Source organism: Oncorhynchus tshawytscha, unplaced genomic scaffold (assembly GCF_018296145.1).
Source record: "Oncorhynchus tshawytscha isolate Ot180627B unplaced genomic scaffold, Otsh_v2.0 Un_contig_164_pilon_pilon, whole genome shotgun sequence".
NCBI classification, from domain to species: Eukaryota; Metazoa; Chordata; class Actinopteri; order Salmoniformes; family Salmonidae; genus Oncorhynchus; species Oncorhynchus tshawytscha.
In genome coordinates this window covers 160,675-177,500 of record NW_024609640.1, presented here as the reverse complement: position 1 = coordinate 177,500, position 16,826 = coordinate 160,675, and the positions used below count along the sequence as shown (strand labels likewise).

The 16,826-nt window shown below is 50.3% G+C and overlaps 1 protein-coding gene across 1 annotated transcript in view; it reads right to left on the bottom strand.

Moving 5' to 3' along the window:
* Nucleotides 1–16,826, bottom strand: part of osbpl10b (oxysterol binding protein-like 10b) — a 134,863-nt gene that overhangs the window by 58,444 nt on the left and 59,593 nt on the right. The window contains 4 exon segments of the mRNA XM_042316560.1: nucleotides 1,358–1,479; nucleotides 2,613–2,793; nucleotides 3,249–3,425; nucleotides 14,525–14,764. Of these exon segments, the coding sequence (XP_042172494.1) occupies nucleotides 1,358–1,479; nucleotides 2,613–2,793; nucleotides 3,249–3,425; nucleotides 14,525–14,764 (720 nt within the window).

Here is a 16,826-nt window from a genome sequence, read left to right as displayed (position 1 = left end):
CATATGGTCTTTTCTTTGGAGAAGAATCAGGGAAAGAGAGACCGAGATTGAGATTGAGAGAGAGAGAGAGAGAGAGAGAGAGAGACAGAGAGAGAGAGACAGAGAGAGAGAGAGAGAGAGAGAGAGAGAGAGAGAGAGAGAGAGAGACCGAGAGACAGAGAGAGAGAGAGAGATTGAGAGAGAGAGAGAGAGATTGAGAGAGAGAGAGAGAGAGAGAGAGAGAGAGAGAGAGAGAGAGACAGAGAGAGAGAGAGAGAGAGAGAGAGAGAGAGAGAGAGAGAGAGAGAGAGAGAGAGAGAGAGAGAGAGAGAGAGAGAGAGAGAGAGAGAGAGAGATTGAGAGAGAGAGAGAGAGAGAGAGAGAGAGAGAGAGACAGAGAGAGAGAGAGACAGAGAGACAGCGAGAGAGAGAGAGTGAGAGAGAGACAGAGAGAGAGAGAGAGAGAGAGAGAGAGAGAGAGAGAGAGAGAGAGAGGGAGTGAGAGAGAGAGAGAGAGAGAGGGAGTGAGAGACAGAGAGAGAGAGAGAGTGAGAGGCAGAGAGAGAGAGAGAGGGCGAGGTGAACTGGGAGAGAAGAGGAAATTTCTGTCTACGTCATCTTGGATGCACTGACTCACTCTCCCTCCTGCGGGAGCTGGTTTCCTCCATCACGCATAAGAAATATCCAAACTACCTGGTTTCCTCCATCACACATAAGAAACATCCAAACTAGCTGGCTTTCACTCCTGTCTCCCAGGAGAAACAGAGAAACAGAGGAACATCCAAACTAGAACACGGCCAATTAGAACACTTCCCCCTGTAGAATAGAAGTTTGTCAGGAAAACTCTCTTTCTCTCCCCCTTCTCTCTCTCTCTTTCTCTCTCCCTACGTCCCACTCTCCGTCTCCCTCTCCCCCCCTCCCTCCTTAAACCTCTCCCTCCCTTCTTGAGCCTCTCCCTCCCTCCCTCCTCCCTCCCTCCCTCCCTCCCTCCCTCCTTGAACCTCTCCCTCCCCCTCCCCCTCCCTGAACCTCTCCCCCCCTCCCTCCTTGAACCTCTCTCCCCTCCCTCCCCCCCCCCCTCCCTCATTGAACCTCTCCCCCTCCCTCCCTCCTTCCCCCTCCCTCCCTCCCTCCCTCCCTCCCCCCCCTCCCTCCCTCCCTCCCTCCCTCCCTCCCTCCCTCCCCCTCCCCTCCCTCCCTCCCTCCCCCCCCTCCCTCCCTCCCCCCCCCTCCCCCTCCCTCCCTCCCTCCCCCCTCCCTCATTGAACCTCTCCCTCCCTCCCTCCCTCCCCCCCCTCCCTCCCCCCCCTCCCTCCCATTAGGTGAGAGAATACATGGTGTTATTTCTCCCAACACAGAGAGCAGGTGTATTTCTTACCACAGAGTTGCTGACCACCTCCTTGTTGATGTGTGATGGAGAGGGAACATGTGGAAGAGGTGTCCCTCCTCTACTGGTCACCTGCTTCTCTGAGGGAGATCTAGACCATCCTGTGAAGCTGTCTGGAGACAGACAGAACATACTGACCATCAGGAACACACTGACCATCAGGAACACATACTGACCACCAGGAACACATACTGACCATCAGGAACACACTGACCATCAGGAACACATACTGACCACCAGGAACACATACTGACCATCAGGAACACATACTGACCACCAGGAACATATACTGACCACCAGGAACATACTGACCATCAGGAACACATACTGACCACCAGGAACACATACTGACCACAGGAACACATACTGACCATCAGGAACACACTGACCATCAGGAACACATACTGACCACCAGGAACACATACTGACCATCAGGAACACATACTGACCACCAGGAACATATACTGACCATCAGGAACACACACTGACCATCAGGAACACATACTGACCATCAGGAACACATACTGACCATCAGGAACACACTGACCATCAGGAACACACTGACCACCAGGAACACATACCGACAATCAGGAACACATACTGACCATCAGGAACATACTGACCACCAGGAACACACTGACCACCAGGAACACACTGACCATCAGGAACACACTGACCACCAGGAACACATACCGACAATCAGGAACACATACTGACCATCAGGAACATACTGACCACCAGGAACACACTGACCACCAGGAACACACTGACCATCAGGAACACACTGACCACCAGGAACACATACCGACAATCAGGAACACATACTGACCATCAGGAACACACTGACCATCAGGAACACACACTGACCATCAGGAACACACTGACCACCAGGAACACACTGACCACCAGGAACACACTGACCATCAGGAACACATTGACCATCAGGAACATACTGACCATCAGGAACACACTGACCATCAGGAACACACTGACCATCAGGAACATACTGACCACCAGGAACACATACTGACCATCAGAACACACTGACCATCAGGAACATACTGACCACCAGGAACACATACTGACCATCAGGAACACACTGACCATCAGGAACACATACTGACCATCAGGAACCCACTGACCATCAGGAACACATACTGACCATCAGGAACATACTGACCATCAGGAACACATACTGACCATCAGGAACACACCGGTTACAGAGAGACTCTAATAGTAAACTGACCTGATGGTGCGGTGGGAACATGGTTGGGATCCAGGCTCATCTGCTTCTTGAACTGGTTGTGGTTGTGGTTGTGAGTCTGACTGGAGATGTTGCTGTTACTCTGGCTGGACGTCTGTTTGTGGATGGGACTCTGACTCCGGTCCTGGCTGTCTGACCGACCCAGGGTGACATGCTGCGCGGCCTGGGATAGGAGAGGAGAACAATACTAATCTCTTAGGAAACAGAAATGGATCTCCTTCTGTATCCAACCCCTCTGATAGGTTGGAGAGGATCTCCTGCTGTATCCAACCCCTCTGATAGGTTGGAGAGGATCTGCTGTATCCAACCCCTCGGATACCTGGCTGACAGCATGTGGAGACACTCCCCCAGACAGGAGAGGGTAGCTGCTGACGTACCTGGCTGACAGCATGTGGATATACTCCCCCAGACAGGAGAGGGTAGCTGCTGACGTACCTGGCTGACAGCATGTGGAGACACTCCCCCAGACAGGAGAGGGTAGCTGCTAACGTACCTGGCTAACAGCATGTGGAGACACTCCCCAGACAGGAGAGGGTAGCTGCTGACGTACCTGGCTGACATTGTGTTGCAGCATGTGGAGACACTCCCCCAGACAGGAGAGGGTAGCTGCTGACGTACCTGGCTGACATTGTGTTGCAGCATGTGGAGACACTCCCCCAGACAGGAGAGGGTAGCTGCTGACGTGGCCTTGAGGAGAAGAAGGTCCTGGTCTAAGGAGGACAGAGGACCACGGGAGGGCAGGGACTCTATGGAGTTAACCAGGTTCTTCTGTTGGCCCTCTGCCTGGGTCATCACCTAGAGGGAGGAGAGAGGTTAAATAACACACACACACACACACACACACACACACACACACACACACACACACACACACACACACACACACACACACACACACAGACACAGACACACACACACACAGTCACACACAGACACACACAAGACAGGAGAGACACACACACACACACACACACACACACACACACAAGCAAGCGCTGGTCGCCTAGAGCTGTGTAAGTCCAACTCCAACATTGACTGGTACGGCCCAGCCATCCAAGGAGCAGGTAACTGCTGGGTGAATCTGTACGGCCCGGCCATCCAAGGAGCAGGTAACTGCTGGGTGAATCTGTACGGCCCAGCCATCCAAGGAGCAGGTAATTGCTGGGTGAATCTGTACGAGCCAGGCCATCCAAGGAGCAGGTAACTGCTGGGTGAATCTGTACGCAGCCCGGCCATCCAAGGAGCAGGTAACTGCTGGGTGAATCTGTACAGCATGGCCATCTCAAGGAGCAGGTAACTGCTGGGTGAATCTGTACGGCCCGGCCATCCAAGGAGCAGGTAACTGCTGGGTGAATCTGTACGGCCCAGCCATCCAAGGAGCAGGTAATTGCTGGGTGAATCTGTACGAGCCAGTGATGTAGGTACTGTAGGGGCACAGCCAGTGATGTAGGTACTGTAGGGGAACTATCAGACTATCTGTCTGGTTCAGTCTGTCTCTCAGCCACCTACCCTGAGCCATATGCTACCTGTCTGGTTCAGTCTGTCTCTCAGCCACCTACCCTGAGCCATATGCTACCTGTCTGGTTCAGTCTGTCTCTCAGCCACCTACCCTGTCTGGTTCAGTCTGTCTCTCAGCCACCTACCCTGAGCCATATGCTACCTGTCTGGTTCAGTCTGTCTCTCAGCCACCTACCCTATGTCTGGTTCAGTCTGTCTCTCAGCCACCTACCCTGTCTGGTTCAGTCTGTCTCTCAGCCACCTACCCTGTCTGGTTCAGTCTGTCTCTCAGCCACCTACCCTGAGCCATATGCCAGTGTCTGGTTCAGTCTGTCTCTCAGCCACCTACCCTGTCTGGTTCAGTCTGTCTCTCAGCCACCTACCTGTCTCGTTCAGTCTGTCTCTCAGCCACCTACCCTGAGCCATATGCTACCTGTCTGGTTCAGTCTGTCTCTCAGCCACCTACCCTGAGCCATATGCTACCTGTCTGGTTCAGTCTGTCTCTCAGCCACCTACCCTGAGCCATATGCTACCTGTCTGGTTCAGTCTGTCTCTGTCACGAACATAATTACATCTGGCACCTCTGACAGCTAGGTGGGCTGGGAGAAGGACAGGATTATGCTGTCTCTCTCTCACACACACACACAACACAAATAAGCTATACTCTTGTGAGTGCTCACTGTCTGTGACTCATCGGCAGGGAGATAAGGAGAGTGGAGGTAGCATGAGAGTGAACTCAATTAAACACACACACACACACACACCACACACACCTTCCCAACACACACCTCTCACATGTTCTTCACAAAATGGAACATCCATTCCTCATTCACACCTCACACACACCTCACACACACACACACACACACACACACACACACACACACACACACACACACACACACACACACACACACACACACACACACCACTTACACAGACAAACACACACACACCACTTACACAGACAAACACACACACACACCTCTTACACAGACAAACACACACACACACACGCACACCTCTTACACAGACAAACACACACAGACACAAACCTTACGCACACACAAATACATTGTTATTCATCACATGCTTCGTAAACAACAGGTGTAGACGAACAGTCTCAGTGCACCGGTAACAATGCCATGCGGTAGCAGAGAGAACAGTCTATGACTGCCTTCCTCTAACACCGCCTGGTATAGAGGTCCTGGATGGCAGGAAGATTGAACCCAGTGGTGTAGTGCCATGCGGTAGCAGAGAGAACAGTCTATGACTGCCTTCCTCTAACACCGCCTGGTATAGAGGTCCTGGATGGCAGGAAGATTGAACCCAGTGGTGTAGTGCCATGCGGTAGCAGAGAGAACAGACTATGACTCATATTGACTTTGGTCAAAATTTGTGCACTTTGTATTTGGAATAGGGTGCCGTTTTGGGGACGCAAGCCAGTGTCTGTCACACTACGGGGGGTAAACTTTAGCGTCGCTTCTGCCGCTAGCAAAGTCATATCCCAACCTTTCAGTTTCATATTCCAACCCTTCAGTTTCATATTCCAACCCTTCAGTTTCATATTCCAACCCTTCAGTTTCATATTCCAACCCTTCAGTTTCATATTCCAACCCTTCAGTTTCATATTCCAACCCTTCAGTTTCATATTCCAACCCTTCAGTTTCATATTCCAACCCTTCAGTTTCATATTCCAACCCTTCAGTTTCATATTCCAACCCTTCAGTTTCATATTCCAACCCTTCAGTTTCATATTCCAACCCTTCAGTTTCATATTCCAACCTCTCAGTTTCATATTCCAACCCTTCAGTTTCATATTCCAACCCTTCAGTTTCATATTCCAACCCTTCAGTTTCATATTTCAACCCTTCAGTTTCATATTCCAACCCTTCAGTTTCATATTTCAACCCTTCAGTTTCATATTCCAACCCTTCAGTTTCATATTCCAACCCTCATGAAAAATGGACACCACGTCTCTGTTCTTCATAAGCGACAGAAAGTCATGATTTTGCGCAAATAAAAGAACAGAACAAAAAGGAGGAGAAAAACACAGGTCCTTGATCTCTCTAGGAGATCTAGGGCTTTACTAGGGTCGGTCCCTATTCTAGGGCTTTACTAGGGTCGGTCCCTATTCTAGGGCTTTACTAGGGTCGGTCCCTATTCTAGGGCTTTACTAGGGTCGGTCCCTATTCTAGGGCTTTACTAGGGTCGGTCCCTATTCTAGGGCTTTACAGGGTCGGTCCCTATTCTAGGGCTTTACTAGGGTCGGTCCCTATTCTAGGGCTTTACTAGGGTCGGTCCCTATTCTAGGGCTTTACTAGGGTCGGTCCCTATTCTAGGGCTTTACTAGGGTCGGTCCCTATTCTAGGGCTTTACTAGGGTCGGTCCCTATTCTAGGGCTTTACTAGGGTCGGTCCCTATTCTAGGGCTTTATTCTAGGGCTTTACTAGGTCCCTATTCTAGGGTCGGTCCCTATTCTAGGGTTTCCCTACTAGGGTCGGTCCCTATTCTAGGGCTTTACAGGGTCGGTCCCTATTCTAGGGCTTTACTAGGGTCGGTCCCTATTCTAGGGCTTTACTAGGGTCGGTCCCTATTCTAGGGCTTTACTAGGGTCGGTCCCTATTCTAGGGATTTACTAGGGTCGGTCCCTATTCTAGGGCTTTACAGGGTCCCTATTCTAGGGCTTTACTAGGGTCGTCCCTATTCTAGGGCTTTACTAGGGTTTACTAGGTCCCTATTCTAGGGCTTTACTAGGGTCGGTCCCTATTCTAGGGCTTTACAGGGTCGGTCCCTATTCTAGGGCTTTACTAGGGTCGGTCCCTATTCTAGGGCTTTACTAGGGTCGGTCCCTATTCTAGGGCTTTACTAGGGTCGGTCCCTATTCTAGGGCTTTACAGGGTCCCTATTCTAGGTCCCTATTCTAGGGCTTTACTAGGGTCGGTCCCTATTCTAGGGCTTTACTAGGGTCGGTCCCTATTCTAGGGCTTTACAGGGTCGGTCCCTATTCTAGGGCTTTACAGGGTCGGTCCCTATTCTAGGGCTTTACTAGGGTCGGTCCCTATTCTAGGGCTTTACTAGGGTCGGTCCTTATTCTAGGGCTTTACTAGGGTTTACTAGGGTCGGTCCCTATTCTAGGGCTTTCTAGGGTCGGTCCCTATTCTAGGGCTTTACAGGGTCGGTCCCTATTCTAGGGCTTTACTCCCTAGGGTCGGTCCCTATTCTAGGGCTTTACTAGGGTCGGTCCCTATTCTAGGGCTTTACTAGGGTCGGTCCCTATTCTAGGGCTTTACTAGGGTCGGTCCCTATTCTAGGGCTTTACTAGGGTCGGTCCCTATTCTAGGGCTTTACTAGGGTCGGTCCCTATTCTAGGGCTTTTCTAGGGCTAGGGTCGGTCCCTATTCTAGGGCTTTACTAGGGTCGGTCCCTATTCTAGGGCTTTACTAGGGTCGGTCCCTATTCTAGGGCTTTACTAGGGGGTCGGTCCCTATTCTAGGGCTTTACTAGGGTCGGTCCCTATTCTCTAGGGCTTTCCTACTAGGGTCGGTCCTTATTTTAGAGGCTTTACTAGGGTCGGTCCCTATTCTAGGGCTTTACTAGGGTCGGTCCCTATTCTAGGGCTTTACTAGGGTCGGTCCCTATTCTAGGGCTTTACTAGGGTCGGTCCCTATTCTAGGGCTTTACTAGGGTCGGTCCCTATTTTAGGGGTCGGTCTTTACTTTACTAGGGTCGGTCCCTATTCTAGGGCTTTACTAGGGTCGGTCCCTATTCTAGGGCTTTACTAGGGTCGGTCCCTATTCTAGGGCTTTACTAGGGTCGGTCCCTATTCTAGGGCTTTACTAGGGTCGGTCCTATTCTAGGCTTTACTAGGGTCCCTATTCTAGGGCTTTACTAGTCCCTATTCTAGGGCTTTACTAGGGTCGGTCCCTCTATTCTAGGGCTTTATTCTAGGGCTTTAGGGTCGGTCCCTATTCTAGGGCTTTACTAGGGTCGGTCCCTATTTTAGGGCTTTACTAGGGTCGGTCCCTATTCTAGGGCTTTACTAGGGTCGGTCCCTATTCTAGGGCTTTACTAGGGTCGGTCCCTATTCTAGGGCTTTCCTAGGGTCGGTCCCTATTCTAGGGCTTTACTAGGGTCGGTCCTTATTTTAGGGCTTTACTAGGGTCGGTCGCTATTCTAGGGATTTACTAGGGTCGGTCCCTATTCTAGGGCTTTACTAGGGTTGGTCGCTATTCTAGGGCTTTACTAGGATTGGTCCGTATTCTAGGACTTTACTAGGGTTGGTCCCTATTCTAGGACTTTACTAGGGTTGGTCCCTATTCTAGGGCTTTCCTAGGGTTGGTCCCTATTCTAGGGCTTTAATAGGGTTGGTCCCTATTCTAGGGCTTTACTAGAGTCGGTCCCTATTCTAGGGCTTTACTAGGGTCGGCCCCTATTCCAGGGATTTACTGTCTGTCTGTCTGTCTTTCTGTCTTTCTGTCTCTCTCTTTTCCTCTCTCATTTATTTCCTTTTCCCCATCTCTCTCTTCCCCCTCGCCCCTCTCTCTCTCCATCTCTCTCTCTGTCTCTCTATATATATCTCTCTCTCTCTTCATCTCTCTCTCTTATCAGTCTTAGCCCTGTGGTCTCTGGGGCCAGCAACATTCTTTCAGAGGAGTCGTTAATTCTTGCAAGTCACAGACACACAAACATACACAAACACACACACACACTGTTCCCTGAACTCTATGAAGATTCCTTTGTTCTCAGCTTAGACCTGAATCAAAGAGACAGAGACAGAGACATAGACAGCTTCACAATGAAAAGAAAAACTCCAAAGATATGCCACCGACAGATAAAATCCATCACTCTTTCTTTCCCATGTACTCTCTCCCTTTCTCTTAAGTCTCCTACCTCTCTCTGTATCCCTGTTACTTCTCCTCTCTCCCTTTCTCTTAAGTCTCCTACCTCTCTCTGTATCCCTGTTACTTCTCGTCTGTCTGTCTGTCTGTCTGTCTGTCTGTCTGTCTGTCTGTCTGTCTGTCTGTCTGTCTGTCTGTCTGTCTGTCTGTCTGTCTGTCTGTCTGTCTGTCTGTCTGTCTGTCTGTCTGTCTGACCACAGGGCTCTCTCTATCTCTCTCTCTCCCTTTCTCTTAAGTCTCCTACCTCTCTCTGTATCCCTGTTACTTCTCCTCTCTCTCTCTCTTCCTCTCTCTCTCTCTCTCTCTCTCTCTCTCCACATCCCTCTCCCTCTTCCTCTCTTCATATCCCTCTCCTCTTCCTCTCTCCACATCCCTCTCCTCTTCCTCTCTCCACATCCCTCTTCCTCTCTCCACATCCCTCTCCTCTTCCTCTCTCCCCATCCCTCTCCTGTTCCTTTCTCCACATCCCTCTCCTCTTCCTGTCTCCACATCCCTCTCCTCTTCCTCTCTCCACATCCCTCTCCTCTTCCTCTCTCCACATCCCTCTCCTCTTCCTCTCTCCACATCCCTCTCCTCTTCCTCTCCCAACATCCATCTCCTGTTCCTCTGTCCCCTTCCCAGGGCCTGTCATTAGATGGCTCCAGGTAGAAATGACCCAGAAGCACTGATAGCATCAGTTTACCTTGCTCAAAATCCTGTTGTGCTGTCCTTCCTTACGGGAAAGGGAATGTCCTCATGTACTATCCCTGCTCAACCAATGAAAACATGCATTGCTGATAAGGAAGAAGTGAAATCCCCTGCTTAGGTTTGTACGTCTGTCAGCCGCCTGGCTCAGTAATCTAATAAAAAGTACATACAAAAGTAGTAATATAGTTCAAAGGTCATGCTAGATTTCCCTCCATCAAAAAGGGTAGAGTTAAATTTTAGGGTCTGAGGGTCAGACCACCATCCATCCTCATCCAGGTTGATCTCCAACACCCAGGAGAGGAGAGACCTCTATGAACCAGACACAGCACTTCCTCTTTTAAATACACAACCACCCCTCTGTGGAGACAGAACTCAGCTAATCCCAGAGGAGAGCCACAGCTGTTTAAAGGCCGGAGCCATGCAGTCACCCCTATCTCAGGAAGCCCCCCCAAAAAGAGGCTATTGACCCTTATGTCAATCCAAGTAACATAATAAGAAAGTCCCCATCAAAATCTGTCAGTTTAGGCAAGAGATATCAGGGTTTCTTGGTGTGGGCTGTGTGTCAGTCCACCACTAGAGATATCAGGGTTTCTTGGTGTGGGCTGTGTCTAGAGATATCGGGGTTTCTTGGTGTGGGCTGTGTGTCAATCCACCACTAGAGATATCAGGGTTTCATGGTGTGGGCTGTACGTCGGCCTTCTGCATCTGTGGTGGAAGGTGGCCGAGCTACAGCGGTGTTTGTCAGACCAGGAGACATCCTGAAAATCGATCCTCTCACGGAAACGTCTGTAGCGTCTGAACGGTTTGGCCTATAAACTAATATGACCCCTCTATGGAAAGACGAGACTCTCACGAACACGATGATGTAACACATACAAATGAAGGTCGTTTTGTGCCAACAAAAATAAGCGGTTGAATATGTGTCCCAAAAAAAAAACGACAATATTTTCAAAGCTTTCTTATATCTCCTTATTCATTATTATTTATTTTTGTTGCCATTTATGATTGTGTTATTCAATGTGTTTCTATGGGCTTATTCAGTAGTAAAGACCAAGTATTATATAATAATAATAAAATATACCTACAGGCTTCCTAAAATTCCAATTCAAATAGCTAAATGATCCCCGGTATGACCATCTTAAAAACAATTGAATATGTTAACTTAGTAGACTTGGACTTTTAGAGGTTAAGATAATAGAGGCCCAGAATCAGAACCGTGGCGAAGAGGGAGGAAGAACTCTCAGCTCCAGGTATGAGGAAGGATATGGAAACAAAACGCCTGAAGCATCTGTCACACCGCAGCAGACGTTCTAATACACTCAAGATATAACATCTATTTATATATATGATATAACATCTATTTATATATATGATATAACATCTATTTATATATATGATATAACATCTATTTCTACAAAGAAAAGTTCATATAACTTCACTTGTCGACATTTTTCGACAGATGGGAAATGGGACAGGAGGGGGAGGGGGGGGACAGGAGGGGGACAGGAGGGGGGGACAGGAGGGTGGGAGGAGGGGGACAGGAGGGGGGACAGGAGGGGGGAGGGGGGAGGGGGGGGGAGGAGGGGGACAGAAGGAGGGGGACAGAAGGAGGAGGGGGAGGAGGGGGAGGAGGGGGAGGGGGGGACAGGAGGGGAGGAGGAGGAGGGGGACAGAAGTAGGGGGACAGAAGGAGGAGGGGGACAGAAGGAGGAGGAAAGAGAAGGCTTCTCTGTCGTGTCACCATGGTGATGGTGATGTAGTACACATAGACTGGTGAGGTAGTATACATGGAATTAGCATGTTGACTTTGTAACAAAGTGAAAGCAACTCTATAGCAACGCTGTAACGACTCTATAGCAACGCTGTAATGGGGCGGCAGGGTAGCCTAGTGGTTAGAGCGTTGGACTAGTAACCGGAAGGTTGCAAGTTCAAAAACCCCGATCTGACAAGGTACAAATCTGTTGTTCTGCTCCTGAACAGGCAGTTAACCCACTGTTCCTAGGCCATCATTGAAAATAAGAATTTGTTCTTAACTGACTTGCCTAGTTAAATAAAGGTAAAATTAAAAAAATTATTTAATTCAATGACACTGAAGCAACGCTGTAACGACGCTATAGCAACGCTGTAACGACGCTATAGCAACGCTGTAACGACGCTATAGCAACGCTGTAACGACGCTATAGCAACGCTGTAACAATGTCCACGCTACATACTGAGAAAACAAATACATCTGCTGAGAAAACACTTTCATGTGCTGACTGACTGTCTGTCTGACTGACTGTCTGTCTAACTGTCTGACTGACTGTCTGTCTGTCTGACTGTGACTGTCTGACTGTCTGACTGACTGTCTGTCTGACTGACTGTCTGACTGTCTGACTGACTGTCTGACTGTCTGTTTGACTGTCTGACTTTCTATCTGACTGACTGACTGACTGTCTGTCTGACTGACTGTCTGAATGACTGTCTGTCTGACTGACTGTCTGACTGACTGTCTGACTTACTGTCTGTTTGACAGTCTAAATGACTGTCTGTCTGACTGTCTGTCTGACTGCTGGGAAGTCAGAGAGAGACAGGTTGGATCAGCCATGACATGTACGTAGCCTAGCCTCCTTTCCTCTGAGATATCCAGACCCCCAGTCCTACAGGCAGCAGCCCTACCAGAGCAGTACTACCTACCTACAGCCCTACTCGAGCACCAGTACCTACCTACAGCCTACTAGAGGAGTACTACCAACCTACAGTCCTACCAGAGCAGCACTATCTATATACAGTCCTACCAGAGCAGTAATACCTACCTAAAGTCCTACCAGAGCAGTACTACCTACCTACAGCCCTACCAGAGCAGTACTATCTACCTACAGCCCTACCAGAGCAGTACTATCTACCTACAGCCCTACCAGAGCAGAACTACGTACCTACAGCCCTACCAGAGCAGTACTACCTATCTACAGTCCTACCAGGGCAGTACTACCTACCTACAGCCCTACCAGGGCAGTACTACCTACCTACAGCCCTACCAGAGCAGTACTACCTACCTACAGTCCTACCAGGGCAGTACTACCTACCTACAGCCCTACCAGAGCGGTATTACCTACCTACAGTCGTACCAGAGCAGTACTACCTACCTACCTACAGCCCTACCAGAGCAGTACTTCCTACTTACCTACAGCCCTACCAGAGCAGTACTACCTACCTACCTACCTACCTACAGTCCTACCAGAGCAGTACCACCTACCTACCTACAGTCCTACCAGAGCAGTACTATCTACCTACAGTCCTACCAGAGGACCACTAACTTCCTACATTCCTACCAGAGCAGTACTACCTACCTACAGTCCTACCAGAGAGGTACTACCTACCTACCTACCATCCTACCAGAGCAGTACTACCTACCTACAGTCCTACCAGAGCACCACTACCTACCTACAGCCCTACCAAAGCAGTACTACCTACCTACAGCCCTACCAGAGCAGTATTACCTACCTACAGCCCTACCAGAGCAGTACTACCTACCTACAGTCCTACCAGAGCAGTACTACCTACCTACAGTCCTACCAGAGCAGCACTACCTACCTACAGCCCTACCAGAGCACCAGTACCTACCTACCTACAGCTCTACCAGAGCAGTACTATCTACCTACCTACAGCCCTACCAGAGCAGTACTATCTACCTACAGTCCTACCAGAGCAGTACCTACCTACAGTCCTACCAGAGCAGTACCTACCTACAGTCCTACCAGAGCAGTACTACCTACCTACAGCCCTACCAGAGCAGAACTACCTACCTACAGCCCTACCAGAGCACCACTACCTACCTACAGCCCTACCAAAGCAGTACTACCTACCTACAGCCCTACCAGAGCAGTATTACCTACCTACAGCCCTACCAGAGCAGTACTACCTACCTACAGTCCTACCAGAGCAGTACTACCTACCTACAGCCCTACCAGAGCAGTACTACCTACCTACCCACCTACCATCCTACCAGAGCAGTACTACCTACCTACCTACCTACCTACAGTCCTACCAGAGCAGTACTACCTACCTATCTACAGCCTTACCAGAGCAGTACTACCTACCTACAGTCCTACCAGAGCAGTACTACCTACCTACAGCCCTACCAGAGCAGTACTACCTACCTACAGTCCTACCAGAGCAGTACTACCTACCTACAGCCCTACCAGAGCAGTACTACCTACCTACAGTCCTACCAGAGAGGTACTACCTACCTACCTACCTAGTACCAGAGCAGTACTACCTACCTACAGCCCTACCAGAGCAGTATTACCTACCTACAGCCCTACCAGAGCAGTACTACCTACCTACAGTCCTACCAGAGCAGTACTACCTACCTACAGCCCTACCAGAGCAGTACTACCTACCTACAGTCCTACCAGAGAGGTACTACCTACCTACCTACCATCCTACCAGAGCAGTACTACCTACCTACAGCCCTACCAGAGCAGTATTACCTACCTACAGCCCTACCAGAGCAGTACTACCTACCTACAGTCCTACCAGAGCAGTACTACCTAACTACAGCCCTACTAGAGCAGTACTACCTACCTACAGTCCTACCAGAGCAGTACTACCTAACTACAGCCCTACCAGAGCAGTACTACCTACCTACAGTCCTACCAGAGAGGTACTACCTACCTACATACCATCCTACCAGAGCAGTACTACCTACCTACAGCCCTACCAGAGCAGTATTACCTACCTACAGCCCTACCAGAGCAGTACTACCTACCTACAGTCCTACCAGAGCAGTACTACCTAACTACAGCCCTACTAGAGCAGCAGCCCTACCTCTTTGACCTGGCTCAGCCTCCCTGGAGCAGGGTGGTAGTTCTGGTTGTTCTGGGTCCTGGCCCGGCGGGCCGCAGCAGGGGATCTGTGATGGGTGATGGTGACGACCCCTCCAACCCCAGGGTAGAGAGGTTTTCTCTGGGTACCAGGTGAGGAGGAGGTGAAGGAGGAGGCGACGGGCGGGGCAGGGTGGCGGTGGCTGAGTGGAGGAGGGAGCGCGGAGAAGCTGAGTGTCCGGCCCTGGGTGGAGGAGGAGTTGGTGAAGGAGGTGGAGGAAGAGGAGGTAGCCTGAAAGAGACTGCAGCAGCAGCAGTCAGAGGAGCCAGAACAGTCGGGTAGAGGAGACCCACACCGCTGCTTCTTCCCGGCTGTACCTCCTCCTCCTCCTCCTCCTCCTCCTGCTCCGTTAACACCGCCATGCTCTGATGTCACACACAAGGACATCTTCTACCTGCCTGGGTCTGCCTCCCTCTGCCTGGTCGGGCTGACAGGACAGGACCTGCCAGCCAGCTACACAGCCAGGGGGAGGAGGGAGGGGATGGGGTGGTGGAGGGGAGGGGAGGGGAGGGGTGGTGGCCAGTGAAGACAGGGAGGAGAGAGGGAGAGAGGAGGTACTGTATAGAGGGAGAGAGGGAGGAGGGAAAGAGGGAGGAGGGAGAGAGGGAGGGAGGAGAGAGGGAGAGAGGAGGTACTGTATAGAGGGAGAGAGCGTGGAGGGAGAGAGGGAGGAGGGAGAGAGGGAGGAGGTACTGTATAGAGGGAGAGAGGGAGGAGGTACTGTATAGAGGGAGAGAGGGAGGAGGGAGAGAGAGAGGAGGTACTGTATAGAGGGAGAGAGGGAGGAGGGAGAGAGAGAGGAGGTACTGTATAGAGGGAGAGAGGGAGGAGGTACTGTATAGAGGGAGAGAGGGAGGAGGGAGAGCGAGAGGAGGTACTGTATAGAGGGAGAGAGGGTGGAGTTTAATGGAGGGAGCCAGCGAGAGGTGGATGCGAGGGGACGAGGAAGAGGTGGAGGAGGAAGAGGTAGAGAAGGAAGGGAGGGAGGAGCATGCTGCTAAGCCAGATCAGAACATCCTGCTCAGATAGCACAGCAGTCAGGACATACAGAGAGAGAGAGAGAGAGCAGAGCCAATCGAGCTGAGGCAGCCACCACCACTAAGGTTTCAGTCTCCACAGCAGTTTTACAAGAAAACACAACAGTGCTGTGCTTCAGTACACCACTGCACACTGCAGTAGAACCTACTGAACTGTAGAAATCACCAGGAGACCTTGCTATTACAGTCAGCCACCATAATAGATCATATGCATTGGCTACTGTAAGATTCTCATCGTACACTTTCAGGTGTTATCGACCTTTCTGGTTTGGGTTTAAAGCAGACAAAGTCGTCTGAGTCTCTGAGTTGATTCCATCCATACTAACGTTGTATTCTCACTACATCTCAGTTAACTTAGTTTTAAGTTCCCACGTCACTCACTCAAAAGATACAACGTCTACGGGCCTCCAGAGTTGGGCGGTGGTCTAAGGCACTGCATCACAGTGCTGGCTGTGCCACTAGAGATTCTGGGTTAGAGTCCAGGCTCTGTCGCAGCCAGGCCATGACCCGGGAGAACCATGGGGGGCGGCGCACAATTGGCCCAGCGTCGTCCGGGTTAGGGGAGGATATGGCTGGCAGGGATGTTGTTGTCTCATAGCGACTCCTGTGGTGGTAATCGGGCGCAGTGCACGCTGACACGGTCGCCAGGTGTACGGTGTTTCCTCCGACACAGTGGTGCGGCTGGCTTCCGGGTTAAGTGGGCATTGTGTCAAGAAGCAGTGCGGCTTGGTTGGGTTGTGTTTCGGGGGACGCATGGCTCTCGACCTTCGCCCTCTCCCGAGTCCGTACGGGAGTTGCAGCGATGAGACACGACTGTAACTAACAATTATAATTTAATAATTTAATTTAATAATAAAAAAATAAGAATAAAGACAAAAAAAATTAAAAGATGTAATTTATTCCAAAAGCAGACGACTCTCTCCTCCAGACAGACAGACAGACAGACAGACAGACAGACAGACACATCTAGAGTAAAGTCTGGTCCATCCAGACTGATATATAGTCCATTACCAAACCAATCAGTGGTAATATATTTCAGCCAGGACAGGAGGAATGATGGGCTTGATTTATAAGGTGGGTTTAGATAACTGACTGTCTAAAGAGTCTGGCTCTATCAGAGTGAAACAGGAACTCACAGGCTCTCAGTCTATCTCTACTCTTCTCTCAAGGTAAATCACATCATCCCAATTACTCAGCATTCTCCCTGT